At 32.9% G+C, this 16251-nt stretch overlaps 1 protein-coding gene and 1 non-coding gene across 10 annotated transcripts in view; both read left to right on the forward strand.

Annotated features, from left to right (window-relative positions):
• Window positions 1-16251, forward strand: part of Camta (Calmodulin-binding transcription activator) — a 463871-nt gene that overhangs the window by 134289 nt on the left and 313331 nt on the right. For all 9 annotated transcript variants that reach the window (XR_013006425.1, XM_076409281.1, XM_076409286.1 and 6 more), the window contains exon 4: window positions 15791-16105. Coding sequence is in view for 8 of the 9 variants with exons in the window: in XM_076409281.1 (XP_076265396.1) it covers window positions 15791-16105 (315 nt within the window). In the remaining variant the exon portion in view is untranslated. The remainder of the gene's footprint in view (window positions 1-15790; window positions 16106-16251) is intronic.
• LOC143200387 (U6 spliceosomal RNA) lies at window positions 4594-4702 on the forward strand. Its single transcript, XR_013006716.1, has one exon. It is a non-coding gene; the product is annotated as a U6 spliceosomal RNA (small nuclear RNA).

Genomic DNA, 16251 nt, shown 5'->3' on the forward strand with positions numbered 1-16251 from the left:
AGGGCCGATGGATCTTCCTGGTTAAATACCTAGTTTTCGGTCATTGTAGAGACACATTTTAACTTACTATTCAACGACTAGTAATAGCAGGTGTACCGGAAAGTCATTACCGGTTTTTATAACAGATGCCGCTAAGCTCAATTATGCAATATAATGATTTTACACATTTGTCATTTTATTCTATTTACATCTAGCTTCTTGCTAAAATTCAAAAGTGGTGGTGGTTCGGCGTGCAGGCCAAAGAACGTTCTGTTAGACCGAACAAATTTTAAGTTGCGAAACTGCAAGAGTTACTGGATGAAGACCCAGCCTAAACTCAAAAACAATTATTAGTGTTATTGGTGAACAATGACGGGTGATGAAAAGTTGATTTATCTTGAAAGCTCTAAGCGCAAAATATCATGGTTATCATCTTGCGAAACCGACGGATCTGCTCCAACGCCAAATTGTGTTTGGTGAGGCTAGAATGACATGGTGTATTACGTTCTGTTGAAACCTGGTGAAACAGTTAATAATAAATGCTACCGACAACGAATGATTGATTTGAATCATGCATTGATCGAGAAAAGTTTAGAATGGGTCAGAAGACACCCACGATAACATGACGTCTCATAAAGCAAAACCGGCCAAGGAACCGTTGAAAGCACTTAGATGGGACATATTAATACCCACGCCATACTCTCCAGACCTTGCCCCTGCCGACTATCAACTTTTCGCATCAGTGGGAATCGCACTTCCAGAGTAGCACTTCGCCATTTTTGAATAAGTTAATGGTTCGATGTCTGTGGTGAGGTATACAGAATCAAATGGCCAATACTTTCAATAAATACAGTTTTTCCATTTTCTTGAAAACCATGAAGTTTAAAAAAAACGGTAATGGCTTTCAGATACAGCCGCTATATTTCAGTAATAATACGTCAATAAAAACAATAATATCTATCAGTAATTAAAGCAACATTCATCGATACGATATTTATGCAACTCCACATACCTTATACAGTCACCAGACAAATTATAACAATATATTTAATATTAATTTACATTATTGTATTGATTCAGATATCTATGGCCAGTGATTTGCAACAGAAGTGGCTCTACTGACAAAAAAGGGAATTACAAGAGTCGGTAACACAAAATAGATTTGGTTTAAATGAAGAACGAAACTGTTCAAAGCTCTCGTTGCAATTACGAGCGAAAAAACTAAAACTCAAGAACTATAACAGCATAAAATTTTTGATATCAGCGCCTTAAAAGCAATTCCCTCTCTCGCCGCAAACTTTACCCGATAAACGGAACGTAGCCCGGACTTATGCATTCGTAAATTACCTAATATCTAATTCTATTTCCAATTTGGGCGAATTTACGTAGCGAGTAATAACCCGGACAAAACGAAATAAAATTTTATTAAACGCTATAAAATTCGCCGGAATGCCAAAGAGAGGCAAGGCGACTACGGCGACGACTCCCTATTCCTATTAAAGTTCTCGCGAGTGTTTGTTGCTTCTTGTCGAATGGTCCCACTTAAATGCACTATATGTAAACAACTATTAAGTACATTCATTTAAAGGGTTTTTAATTTCGCGAAAGAAACGAGAAAAATACATAACATTGGCTTTAATTTAATGTACTTAACGGTGCAGTGCTTTATGCAATTCATGGAAAGCTTGAAAGTAGTGTAGAGAATCAGAAGAGAACATACGACAATATTAAAGTACGAAATCATCACTTGCGATATCTATTTCTTTTATGTATACGTATACCGTTTAACGATCTAATATATTTGCCCATGCTTTGTTATGTTATGTTATGTTTGTATGTTATTTGTAAGCTTATTTTCTTAAGTATAAGGCTCATTATGAAAAGAGAATTTTTAAATATTGTCTGGAACAGAAAAGAGGCAAATTATAGAATAGAGGTTTGATAATTGAACCGGATTCACAATTATCGAGACAGAAAACACATGTCAAGTGAAACTACATGCATTCATTTGCTTTTAGTCTCAGACAGAAGTTAAGAGAGCTCATTGCTGTTGAGTGTTTCAATCTTCTAAGAATATGTAAGCACACGTATTCAGTAGGTGTGAGAAAATAACAACTTGACATATTATTACAGTGGTAGATTTATCAGTTATATCAAATCATATTTATGTGTACCCTTGCAAGAAATGATGCATCATAACCGGATATATTATGTTCTGTCGTAATTTTCATGAATAGCTTCATCATAATCTCCTAAATTATGTTCTATCGTAACTTCCAATGAATAGTTTCATAACAATTTTCTTCACCGATTTTGTAATTATCTATATATCTATTTAATATTATCCGTTAGTAACTTTACTTTTAGTTATTACATATTATAATTTAATTTAGGTTTATTCCTAATTAAGTGTATTAAAATTAAACATATCTTAGCACAAAGATGAAAGAATACACACAATATATTTCAACACACTTGTTGAATTGTATGGAATAAGAGAATAGTAAAAGGAATAGGAATGGTATGTAAATCTGCAGACTAACACGTTCGCTGCCGATCTGGGAACAAATACTTACCCTGGAAACCGAATACGTTTTTTTCCAATTACAGCAATAAACTATTCCTAATAACGTTTTTTAACGTGTGTCCAGCCTATACTTTAATATTTTTTGATAAAAATGTATGTTTATGTCACAAGCCAGAGCGTAATCGGCACTGAGAGGAAAATTGATTGTTGATTAGAAGATATAATTTAATATACCATAATAAAATGATAATAATAATAATAATAATAATAATAATATATATATATATATATATATATATACATATATATATATATATATATATATATATATATATATATATATATATATACATATATATATATATATATATATATATATATATATATATATATATATATATATATATATATATATATATATATATATATATATAATGGTAATGAATCAGCTATTAAAATAAGATTTAAAAAAATGTTCAGCAGAAAAACAAGAAAAAAATAATTAAGTAAATGTTACTACCAATAAACAAAATTCAAGTAAATTGAGAGGTCAATAGAAATAAATTAACGACCATAATAATCTAATACAAATTTTCACTAAAACTCACGAAATAAATAAAGACCCTATTCATATAAATCGTAAGAGGTGACTCATGACGAATTTTTGCGCAGTCTAAAGAGTAACCAGGTTATATCCAGAACGTGCAGTGCATACACAAATAGTGTCTTTTCTTTTTTCTTGTAAATAACAATTTTTACATTGCTCATTACGTTTCTTGCGTTCTTCTTCTTTCGTATTTTCAAAACATGTTCGCTTTGGGAGTAGGTTTGAACGGAGCCTTTAGTAACATTTTTATGAGAGACAAACGAAAGTCGTAAATTGGAATACGATTGCCTGAATATTTATTGTAAAGTTAGGGCGCGTTTCATACCTATTTTTTCACTTCTAAGACGAGAGGGCCCTGACATATCGATATTTTTCCTGCCATATGCCATTTTATAATGCATATGAATCAAAAAGGAAAAAGAGAAAACCAAGCACATAAACGACCCAACTATAGTTTTCAGATACTGCCGGTACAACTGTACGGGCACACTCCTAATGCCGAAATTAAATACAAGGCTTAGAAACAACACCACACATATAACGCGCTGGAGCGTAACGGGCGTCCGATGACGCACTAGTGAGTTATTGGCAGCGAACGTTTTAAGTACATAGAGACCATTGAATTAATCAGAAAGAAACTCATTTTTGGAGAATGAAGAGAAAAATCTTCCGTATTTAAACCGATTTGCTAACTACACAGCTGTAGTAAGAACATTATCAATGAGCATATTTTTCGCATCACAAGCACATGTAGATATTATCCTGTACTAGCCTGAAATGTAACTAAGCATTTAATTTAACCTCGAGCTTTTACTCAATGTTCTTAAACGGGTCGCAATTCCCAACTACAACTACCTTAATCCCCCATCCTCCTTCCGACTACACGCACTCATCTCCGTCATGCAAATAGCGACCTTGTTTTTTCAACGGTTCGTCTCCAAACATCTCCGTATCAGTTTCCTACCTCCCATAAATACTATATCTTGATATATGGGCCGTACGAAAATTCAGCCCGTGGAATGGTGGAGTGGGTTCCCGTCGAAGAGGACGACGGCTATCTTTTTTATACGCTTTCCTCGTCGAGTTAACAGCAAGGATGTCAATAAAAATCTCGTAAAATATTAAATGGATAGGTCCGAAGTTCATAGAGGAGCTATAGAAAGGGTAACAATAACTGATACGACATTCTGGATCTTTTATAAATAAAAGTTAATGATATGGAATATGGTAGGGGCTATTTATTCTTGACAGGACTGATAAATTTCGACTATTTCAATTTTATATTAAAATTAAGTAGGTTGTTATTATTTCAGCTAATGTATAAGATTGGAAATTGAATGAACACAGCATTACCACCACACTGGCCATTCTGAAAGTTTTGAAATCAATACAGTTAATAATAATCAGTAAACAATAATCATGCTTGTAAATACAACTCACTGGATTAGTTAAAATAACTCATCCTCACTTCACTGGAAGAGTCTCTTGCTTCGGCGGTACGTATATTAAAATTGGAAACATACAGATATGATGAGCATGTCCCCTGTGCAAGTATGACATGCAAAGTGAGTTTTGTATACACAAATTTACAGGTATTCTAATGGTATAACATTATGCCATCGATAAAGCTATAAAAGTTATCTTTAGTAACACATCATCGTCGCTAAAAGTCATTGATTCTATTTATCCTTGCCATCCTTTGGGAACATTCATATTAGAGAAATTGAAAATAGCATCCATAAATATATTTAATTTTTATGGCTTTCCTCGCACAGGGGAATTGAGGACAATGAACGTGCGTATTACTTTGCAGACTAACAGGCGGGCTTTCATGAGGAACTCTTGATCTGGTAGAGGGAGGATCCGGATGTTTTCCTTCTGCGTTTTTTAAAATCTGGACCATCTTAATTAAGATTTGCTAGAGAAGAACAAACTATTGAAGAACAAGACCACCTACTGTCAAAATATATACTTTAGATATCCCTCATTGCATTGAGTTTGGAGCCAGAATTAGCGTAAAGCACATCCTCCTGAAATGTAGATATAATAGTTAAGAGAGAAACAGTAGAGACGATCCTTCCAAGACGCAGTATAGACAATTTGATGCCATATTTAATAGCAATAAATATGTACCAGAATATCTGTTGATAGTTTGTAGGTTAGAGTTGTGTTTTATTATATTTTCATTGAACTATTTTGCCACACCATGTATGATCATGAAGAGCAATGTATCTGCAATGAATTATTGACAAAGGTTATCACTAGAAAAATCTAATCAATTGTTATTCCATCGTTTACCTTCTTTCATAAACTTTTTTATCTTAACATTATTTTTATTATCACCTTACCATGACTGACCATTGGGTATATTGATCCCATTCTTAAAGATCCATGTTTTATATAAATACACAAATTGAAATAATAAGTATTCCTTGATTTTTTTATAAAGTTTTAAAAATTGTATTATTTTAAAAGCAATGTCTGGAAGTTTCATTAGATCTTTTGCGTGGGTTATCTTTACACCATTTAAATACTATATTACTTAACAGTATATGAAGGGACCTTATATATCCCTTAAAGAGTAGAATATATTTAAAATTTCTATGGATACAGTTTCCTGAAATAATTGTATTAAATTATGTTTGTATTACATTAAAACTGCTCAGTGTTTATACATTTCGTATATTTGATGTGTAGTAGATCTATCATCAAGTTGATCTTGATTCGTCACACGTTTTATATGAGGCCATTAGTTTTCGGCGAATCCAATATATGTTTTCAATTTTTTAAAAAATTCCATTGATTTACGATTTTTTTATACAAGAGAGCTGTAAATTGCACGAGGTGGTACCGAGGGATGTGTCCTCGGTTGGAAATCGTAGGTGGTTCCGGTCAAAGGGCAGGGATCCAATGATGGATCGTATAATATATGTTATAATGCATTATACGTTGTAAATGATAGTAAATTAAATCTATAATAATAGTTATAGAGGTATGGGCGAAAACATATAATAAATGTAAAAAGAAAATTCCACTAAATTATTTCAATAACAGTAAAATTTCTACAGATATTTGTACAGTAATATTTTCAATATTTTTTCCCAGGAACTAATCTTTTAAGGATTTTAAATCCAACAGGACGCATAAGCCTGATCGATCTCTCGGACCTTTTCCTCGGACGGACGTTGCACAAAAACCATACATATATCCCGGTAGACTCGGCGTCCATATTTCATATTTTATATTTTTCCGTTTACACTTTGGGTCAACCTGTTGCCCAGCCTTCGACGTCGCCGACGCCTGTCTTTCGATCCGGTGCATTGGTGTCTGCCTCCTTCAGACGATCTCGGTGTATTTTTTGCTCCTTCCGAGCCAGATGACTTTTATTTCTCGCTTTCGGTTCGAGTGTCGCGCTCTCTTTACGAGAACGGTTGTTATTTATGATAGATGTTGATACTTGAAGGAATTTGTTTTCAGAATTCTTAGATTAATAGTTGAACAAAAAATAACGAGTAAAATTATAACTAGGAATCATATTTTTTATAATTATATATGATTATTTTTAATTGTAATGTTTTAACATTGAAGAATTTTGACAAGACAAAAGAACAAAATATATAGAGTATAATGCTTTATAAACGGTCAATCACACTTTCCATAATTATGTATCATCTTTTGAAACAGAATTTTTGTAATTTTAAAGGATTCTGTTTTATATGTTATCCCTATTTATGTTAAATAATTAATATGGTAATCATAAAAGCGAATTAATATTGAGAGAACAAAAAAGACGTTGTAAAATATTTTACAAACGGTTAATTATATTTCCTTTAAAATAAATATGTATTTGTCTATATATGTCAGCTTGATTTACGAGACAAATTTGTTATGGTGACCTTGGAAGAGGATTAATGTGGTAAGGAAATAAAAAATATGCAGTAAAAGACTTTATTTTTATATTTTTTTAAAAATTGGTATTTTTGGCTTATTTTAAGACTAGACTAAAGACGAAATTATGTATGATTATTTAGTAGTAAGGGGCAAACATTTGAAATAAAATACTTTATAAATGGCCAATCATATCTTTCAAAATTATGTATGATTATTTAAACTTTTATTTTTTTTTAATTTTCGTTTTCCATATGTCGATTCAATTGATTTTGAGTTGATTTAAATTGTTTGTAATTTTAAATTGTAAAAAAAACAAATTTGTATTATTTATAAAGTCACAATAATTTATGATTGAATGTTAATATGATCTTCCTTGTAGAAATCTATCTTCCTATGTTCTAGAATTATTGGACATGTAGTTCATATATTTATCTTCATAAATTAAAATGTATAGATGATGGTAAATGAAGTGATGAAGAGAAAAATCAATTATAATCAGTGTAGACGTTATTCGTTTACCTCATACTTATCACTGCGGCTGTCCCTTGGAAATTCCCGCTTGCCCTTCCCGATTCCCTGCGGTCGGGTCTCCCAACGACCCTCCATATTAATGCGGCGAGATCAAATGTACACACCTTAATTTAGGTGAAAACGTGAGACAAGGGTTTCTTCCCCGTTTAATCATCGCCCTCCATAACGTATAGGGCCTATCATGTATATTAAATATGGCGAACCTACGGGACCATATCGCCGAACGATATTGCCAATGTAAATCTAATTAGAATTAACATCGACTGCAAAAGGAAAAATTCTCTTTGGCGCCTCCGCCATTTGCATCTTAAGGGTCCCACGCCGTGTAGTATGTTGAAAAACATGATTTTTTTTGTAGGAAGTTGTAGAAAATGTTAGTGAAATTATTTTTAACAGGCATCGAAAACTTTTAAATCGTTTAAACCAAAATCGACAATTGGGATATGACAGAACAGTTGTGGAATATTTTTATTTTATTTAAGGAAACGTTATAACTAGCATTGGAAATATTTAGTAATTGATTATTTTTTACTATCAGGTGTTTCATTCATTACTAGTTTCATTATTGACTATTTTACTCGACCGTTTTTATGGTTGCTAGTTTCGTATTAACCTAGTTCTAGATTATCTAGCTTTTGGCCTTTTGGCTATTCCTTACCTCGTAAATAATGTGATTTGTAAGTAAATGTTAACGTTAATATTAATAATAACGTATGTTAATGTAGCAACATTTAATAGCTCCATTTATCAAGATTATTTATTAATGTTCTTGGGTAAAAAGATACATTTTGATCAATGAATGGTAAAATGCTTTTAACTGGTTTTATGGTATCTTGACAACTATTGGGTAATGCACTGTTTGCAGGTTTTCAGTGTTTGTCCAATATGTTTGAATAAAATGTTATTAATATTTTATTATTTCATTTTTTTTGCAAATGCAAAGTAACATTAAAATGTAGAGTTAATTTTACTCTATTTTGCTAACTGGAAATCATCTAAAATGGACAGATTTCGACAACCAGTTTTTTGATAATGAGGTTAAGTTGTTTAATAATTGTGTTTACGTTATTATTTTGCATTTTCGTCGCATAATCAATACATTAAATAATATGTATTGAATAACTCTATGATTAAACCAGCAATTTTCGAATATGTATGGCGGCATTATGGTTTAGCTGTCGCTTCGGTAACTAATGGAGCTATTGGCACGAAGTGACAGTGATCATTGTCACGATGATTGTGGTATTCGGGGAGAAATGCGCGCGGCATAAATATATTGCTGAAAAGTTACGTTTGCCATTCGGATAAATAACGATAGAAACTTTTAATGAGTTTTAGAAGCAGTAACGACATACTTTACTTGTATTTTACGGTCGAGGCACAGCAACGTATTTCCACCGTCTTTGTCTGGGGGTTATCATGCAATTAAAACGTCTAGTTAAACTACCATAAAACAAAATTAAGATTTTATGCGAGAGAATTGCCGGTGTATGGGACGTCGTTGTAATTTACTATCGGGGTTTCAACAATGGAGACTTTTCACTTTATAGGCATGGTAAAAGGTCATCTTTATAGGTGAAGACAGAGGGGACAGTCTATTCACCATTTTGTGAATACTCTGAAGTGTATGTTACAGCCATAGAATATCGTTTTCACTGTACTTAACTTTTTTTTTTTCGATATAGACTTATAACAGTAAGAAGAAATTGTCATTTTGTACTCTATAAAAGTCTTATTTACAGGGTAATGCATAGGAGATATTATTGTATATAGGTCTTATCTTCTTATAAGTACTTCGAAGTGTATGCTGCATGGTATTTTACTTACCATCTTAATTGTGTTTCTTTGCTATTTGTTTCATGTTTAACCTTTTTTTTACTGTAGAATCAAAGCTAAAATAAAATAGTTATTATTTTTTGTTGTATAAATAATATAAAACTTTGAAGAATTCGGTCTCCATATGTCAGCATAGTTTATGCAAGGGAGTTAATAGGATAATCTTAGATTAATCTTAGATAATAGAGTAAACTACTTTAAACGATTACACATATTTTTCAATGGATATTTTTCACTTTATAGGCATTGTAAAAGATCATCTTTATAGGTGAAGACAGAGGGGACAGTCTATTCACCATTTTGTGAATACACTGAAGAATATCGTTTTCACTCTACTTAACATTTTTTTTTCGATATAGAATAATAACAATAAGAAGAAATTGTTGTTTTGTACTCTATAAAATTGTTCTTTATAGGGTAATACATAGGAGATATTATTGTATATAGGTCTTATCGTCTTATAAAAGATAATTTATATACAGCTCAATTTATGATATGGGAGAAGAAAATTAACTTAACAAGAGAGAATAAAAAATATGGAGTAAAATACTTTATAAAGGGTGAATCATATTTTTCACAATTATGCATATTTATTTAAAATTTGATTTTTTATAACTTTGAAGGGCGTTAATAGGATAATCTTAGATAAACATATAGGATAATACAATAAACTACTTTAAACGATAAACATTTTTTAATGGATGTTTTTCATTTTAGAGGCATGGTAAAAGTCCATCTTTACAGATGAATTCCCTTTGTTAATACTCTGTGTATGTTTACAGCCATAAAATGTCGTCTTCACTGTCTTTTACATTTTTTCGATACAGTATTATATTAATATGAAGTTAACGCTTTCTACTTTATAAAAGAGTTCTTTATAGAATAATTCATACGAGACTGTTTATCCTATTTAATATGCGTCTTGTTGTCTTATATCGATAGGTACTTCGAAGTATATGCTGCAGTGGTATCTTACTTATCTTCTTAATTGAATTTTTTTTCTTTTTTGTCTCATTCTGTTTAACCATTTTTATCACTGTAGAATTATATCAAAAATGAAATAGTTATTAATTTGTTGCTATTAATGTTGCAGACAGAGATCAGTGTTTATCTAAATGAATATTCCTTTTGTTTACACTCTTGAGCTTTAATATCGTGATTTGATTGCTCGCCAGACAAGAAAGACGAGATTTCTGTGGCGTATTGTCTTTGGAGATGGAAGGTCGAAAGTATGGTCTACAAGGGTACAGTTTTAATATATGCAAAATGAGAAGTGTACACATTTTACATGATAATAATTACGATAAAAATGAAACTATAATGAATGTTAGGAAGGCAAAAATCAGTTTAAATAAAGCTTGGATATTTATTTACCCGCCCAATAATTCATTATTCAAAGATAGTTGCATAGTTAAGTAAGAATATATAAAAATTTAGTAGTTACTGAAAAAACCTGGTCACATCGGAAATTATTTCCTGCAGGTTAAAGTCAGAGCTCCAAGGCTTATTTCGGGTTAGAAATGCATTTCTCTATATTGTACTTCTATTGTGAACAATCAGTGTTGTGTTGAATAAAACTTAAAAGACGCGAAGCTCCACAAATCCATTGGTAAGTCTGATCACGAAGCGGCTGATTCTGAACGAGCCAGCGGGTGCCCCCTTGAGATGGGGGCATCCCTCCGCCGGCTAAGTACGGCGAATCATTAGTCGATTTTAGGAGTGCGGTCCAGTGGGGAATCGGACGTCGATTTTCGGAACGTGACGAGCCTCGTCCGGGCCCCCTAATCTAGTTCCATTCCTGCTTGATAATCCGGAATTTATATACACTCGTTAGGTTCCGTCGGATAATGCCTTATTATTTTCGGATAACTTATGTTATGATCGAGACGTTTCCTTGTATATCTCCAGTACGACAGTTTTATTCAGTTTTGTATGTATTTTTAGACTATTTGTTTTGGTGTTTTCCCCTTTCACCCTTTGACTATTGACTATAGATTCACAGTACCTTATACCATGCTATTTTTTATTGGTTTAGTTGTTATGTCCTGATTAATATTTTTTATGAAGCAAAGTCGTTGAGGCAGAATATGACATTTTTAAACAGATTCTGGCTTACTAACATATATCATCTCGTCACAATGTTGTGGAACTAAATATTTAGCATAAACTAGTTTTGAGCCATTTAAATGAGACTGGATACCAAAAGAATCTTGATAATTAGTTTTGGATGAATTCAAGTTTTTAACGAACCTTTCCATTTGGGATTTAGTGCTGGGAACTATTTTCGAAATGACTGATTATGTTCAAAGGAAGCTGGATCATGTACGACAACAATGTGTTTTATGAGATTGGAAAGATTTTGTTGAAGCATAAGAAAGGAGTGTTAAATAGAGAAGTGCAATTGTATTTACGTCTTTGTGCAACTTAATCCACAGCAATCTTCACAAGTTTGTCACCACTTACGGCTTTCAAAATTTGAACAGCTAGCCTAATGACTTACTTACTTTGGATGGGAGCGTGCCTTCTAAAGGGTTTATGGCTATAAATGAACATGGGAAACAATAGGGATACTCTACAATACTCTAATGACTCGCTAAAAATTGAAAGAAATTATATGGAAACTTTTGGTGCGTCCACCATATAGTCTCAATCTTCCGACTACTATTTGTTCCGGTTTCTGAAAAACCCTCTTAATGGTGCAATTCTTGCCCTCGAAAAGGGATTGTGAATATCAGTTGTTCTTTTAAAAATCTTTATTCATTTGGCCAACAAAATGGAATACAACAAAAATCACTTGTTTTGCTTGAAATACATTATTATAACATAATGCAACTTGTAAAATTATTATGTGTACTTTACGAAGGCTAAGGTTGAAAAACTCACTCATGACTTAAGTTAAGTCGGCTCGCGCGGGCCTGTTCATTTGGGATATTGTTTACTTTTTGTAATCTCTATTTGAGCTTGCACTTTGATGCAATCTCTGTCCAAGGCTTGCATCAGATAGATGCAACCCTTGTTTGGTTCCATTGGCGTTTTCTAATCGGCATATAGCTCTTGTGGGAATGAATATCTGAAAACTGGCTTTGTTACTTGCTAGTTGATGTTTTCGATGGTAGGTGGCCTTGGACAGCAACGATTGTTAGAAACTTAGTCACTACGGTATTAGGTAATTAAGTTTGACTTTGACTATTGGCTATTGATTCACAGTACCTTATATCATGCTACTTTTATTGGTTTAGTTTTATGTCCTCATTAATATGTTTTATGAAGCAAAGTCGTTGAGGCAGAAAATGGCATTTTTAAACAGATTCTGGCTTACTAACATATATCATCTCGTCACAATGTTGTGGAACTGAATATTTAGCATAAACTAGTTTTGAGCCATTTAAATGAGACTGGATACCAAAAGAATCTTGATAATTAGTTTTGGATAAGTTCAAGTTTTTAACGAACCTTTCCATTTGGGATTTAGTGCTGAAACGGAATGATATTGAACTATTTTCGAAATGACTGATTATGTTCGAAGGAAGCTGGATCATGTACGACAACAATGTGTTTTATGAGATTGGAAAGATGTTGTTGAAGCATAAGAAAGGAGCGTTAAATAGAGAAGTGCAATTGTATTTACGTCTTTGTGCAACTTAATCCACAGCAATCTTCACAAGTTTGTCACTACTTACGGCTTTCAAAATTTGAAAAGCTAGCCTAATGACTTATTTACTTTGGATGGGAGCGTGCCTTCTAAAGGTTTTATGGCTATGTATGAACATGGGGAACAATAGGGATACTCAACAATACTCTAATGACTCGCTAAAAATTGAAAGAAATTATATGGAAACTTTTGATGCGTCCACCATATAGTCTCAATCTTCCGACTACTATTTGTTCCGGTTTCTAAAAACTCTCTTAATGGTGCAATTCTTGCCATCGAAAGGGGATTGTGAATATCATTTGTTCTTTTAAAAATCTTTATTCATTTGGCCAACAAAATGGAGTACAACAAAAATCACTTGTTTTGCTTGAAATACATTACTATAACATAATGCAACTTGTAAAATTATTATGTGTACTTTACGAAGGCTAAGGTTGAAAAACTCACTCATGACTTAAGTTAGGTCGGCTCGCACCGGCCTATTCATTTGGGATATTGTTTACTTTTTATAATCTCTATTTGAGCTTGCACTTTGGTGCAATCTCTGTCCAAGGCTTGCATCAGATAGATGCAACCCTTGTTTGGTTGCATTGGCGTTTTCTAATCGGCATATAGCTCTTGTGGGAACGAATATCTGAGAACTGACTTCGTTACTTGCTAGTTGATGTTTTCGATGGTAGGTGGCCTTGGACAGCAACGATTGTTAGAAACTTAGTCAAGACGATATTAGGTAATTAAGTTTGACTTGGCTGATGCTGCTAGCTATATATATATATATATATATATATATATATATATATATATATATATATATATATATATATATATATATATATATACTACGAAAAAGTGCGAAAAAAAATTAAATTATATAACCAAACAACCGTTTGCCAACGCAAAAGAAGGAAAATTGAAGGCGTTGCGAACTCTTTACTCTCGGCGTATAAAGGCGACGGAGACGTGAGACTTAAATTCACCCAAAGATGACGCCGACGAGAGAGAGGCTCCCACTCTTTACTTATTTCGTTGGGGGTAACATAATCAGCCACTTGTAATCTGAAGGTTGCTAATGAGGCCGTTGTTCAACTAATTAAAGTACGGTCTTCGTCCATTATAGCCGGCGAAGTTGTCAGATTTGCTGTTGTTTCGTTTTTGGTGGGTTTTTGTCGTCGGTATTAGCTTTCCGAGTTTAATGGATCATTTCTATGGGGTCGAGGAGGGAGGGAGAAGAGAAAGAGATAGGTTATCAGTATCAGAATAAGCCCAAATACTGGAATTTTTTCTCGTAGCCATCAATATGTTCATTTTTAGTTTTATCTGTTATGTTATATATAATATGTTATGTCAAGTATACTATAAAGTACATATAACAACAGGCACATTTTAAAAAATAAAAACTCGTTTGATTTTACAGGGAATTCTATTTATCCCTTGAAACATTTTTCCCTTAATCTATACTGCTTTTTTCGTGGAAGAACATATGCCTCTTATTCATTTAATATTTTGAAAATTTGCAAAATTGAAAATTCGTAATTTTAAATGAAACCGATGAAAATTGAGTGAGCTAAGATATCTAAGAGCTCCATTTTGAAAAATGAAGTTTTCATTATTTATTTTCTTTAAAGTTTCAAAACGTGTTTAATGTATGAAAAAATCAAAATATAGACTTGTACTTTTTATTTTAACTTTGCTTCACAGTCCTGACACTCACCCTTTTCTGGGTAACTTATGAACATCGTTTTGATGGTGTAATACGGAATAGTTGGCGAAAGCAACTGCATGTTAAATTATTTGTTTGGTATAGTTACATAATTTTGAGTTAATATTTACTTGAAATATACTATTATCTCCTACTCTATCATTGTATATCACTGTATATAACTGTAATATCGAACGTTTGACATAGTTTTTGCTTAAATCGTCCAACGCGATGTAAAATTTTTTCTTGTTGGATATTCATAGGGGTTTTGGAGATATTGCAGCAGATGAAGTTCTTTTCATTAAATTTTCTGCTCTGACTAACATGTTAATGAGGTTTTCATTCCTTTTCTCTGTTTTCGAACCCATTTCTCCATTTTTCGCTCGTTTTAATGCACAAGGTAATGTATTACCAATTATCCCTTACTAGTTATCTAGAAAACAGACTTAGGTACAGTAATTGTTGATGTTAAATTATTTCTTATACCTAGCCTATAATTAATGGGTCTATTTGCATCTTTTCTGCATAAGATCTGTTCTGTTCTGTATCATGTGTATCTATATGATCAATAGTGTTCTTCAGTGCTCTTTAAATACTTTGTGCGCATGTTCTTTGGTCTATTTTATCAACATCTGCAGTTAATACATCTGATTATCTCTTCTTGGGTCGTCCTCTCCTTTTATCATTAACTCTTCTGCTGTGAAATTCTATTCTATGGTATATACTATTGATATATCTGAACGTTCTCGGACTTACTCTCCAATAATTTTAACCTCTTCTAATTTGTTTTTAAACACATATTCTTATTACTGTTATTTTCACCCGTCTTTGTTATTTAACATTTTATATAGCGAATCTTAATTACGTTTACGCGCTTTACGTTTCTTAATCACCTTATTCTACTTCTTTACTTTTCATTATTACTGGTAATTATTGCTCCATGATGTTCCAAATCTTTCATTTTATCAGAGCTACACTAGACAGAAATAGCATAATTAGTGCTGCTCCTTACCTTTCTACTTTTTAATCTTTGTTTTATTAATTTACATATTCAATCCTTTGTTTCAGTTTTGCCAAACAGTTCGGAAGACGATCTGACCGCGGGAACCATCAAAATCGAGCCGGACAAGCCAATGCCGAACAACTCCGCGCCGAAGATCATCAGGACGATCAGCAGCAACGAGCTCAACGCCAACAACATCATCCTCCTTCGCAGCACGAAAACGATAGATGGCGGCCACATCTTGTTACGTACGGACAATATCGTCAAGAACAACATACTGGTGGAGGATGGGGGAGGCGAATCTAAGATTGGGCAGATCATCTTGCAACCAAACTCCGAGTTCAAGAAGGGTGTCTACCTCCAGGGAGTGAAGAGATTGGGTAAGGGGCGATAGGTTTTTGTAGTATACATTAAGAATCATCGTGGTCCGTAGATTCGGCTACTTTCGGAACTATTCGTATATTCGTCAGCTCAATCTACTCGCCGCAATCCGAAATGTTAAAAGTCGATGTTACCAAATTTACAG

This window comes from Rhynchophorus ferrugineus, unplaced genomic scaffold (assembly GCF_030347505.1).
Source record: "Rhynchophorus ferrugineus isolate W39M unplaced genomic scaffold, kcgeb_rfMv2 rfM7, whole genome shotgun sequence".
Taxonomy (NCBI): domain Eukaryota; kingdom Metazoa; phylum Arthropoda; class Insecta; order Coleoptera; family Curculionidae; genus Rhynchophorus; species Rhynchophorus ferrugineus.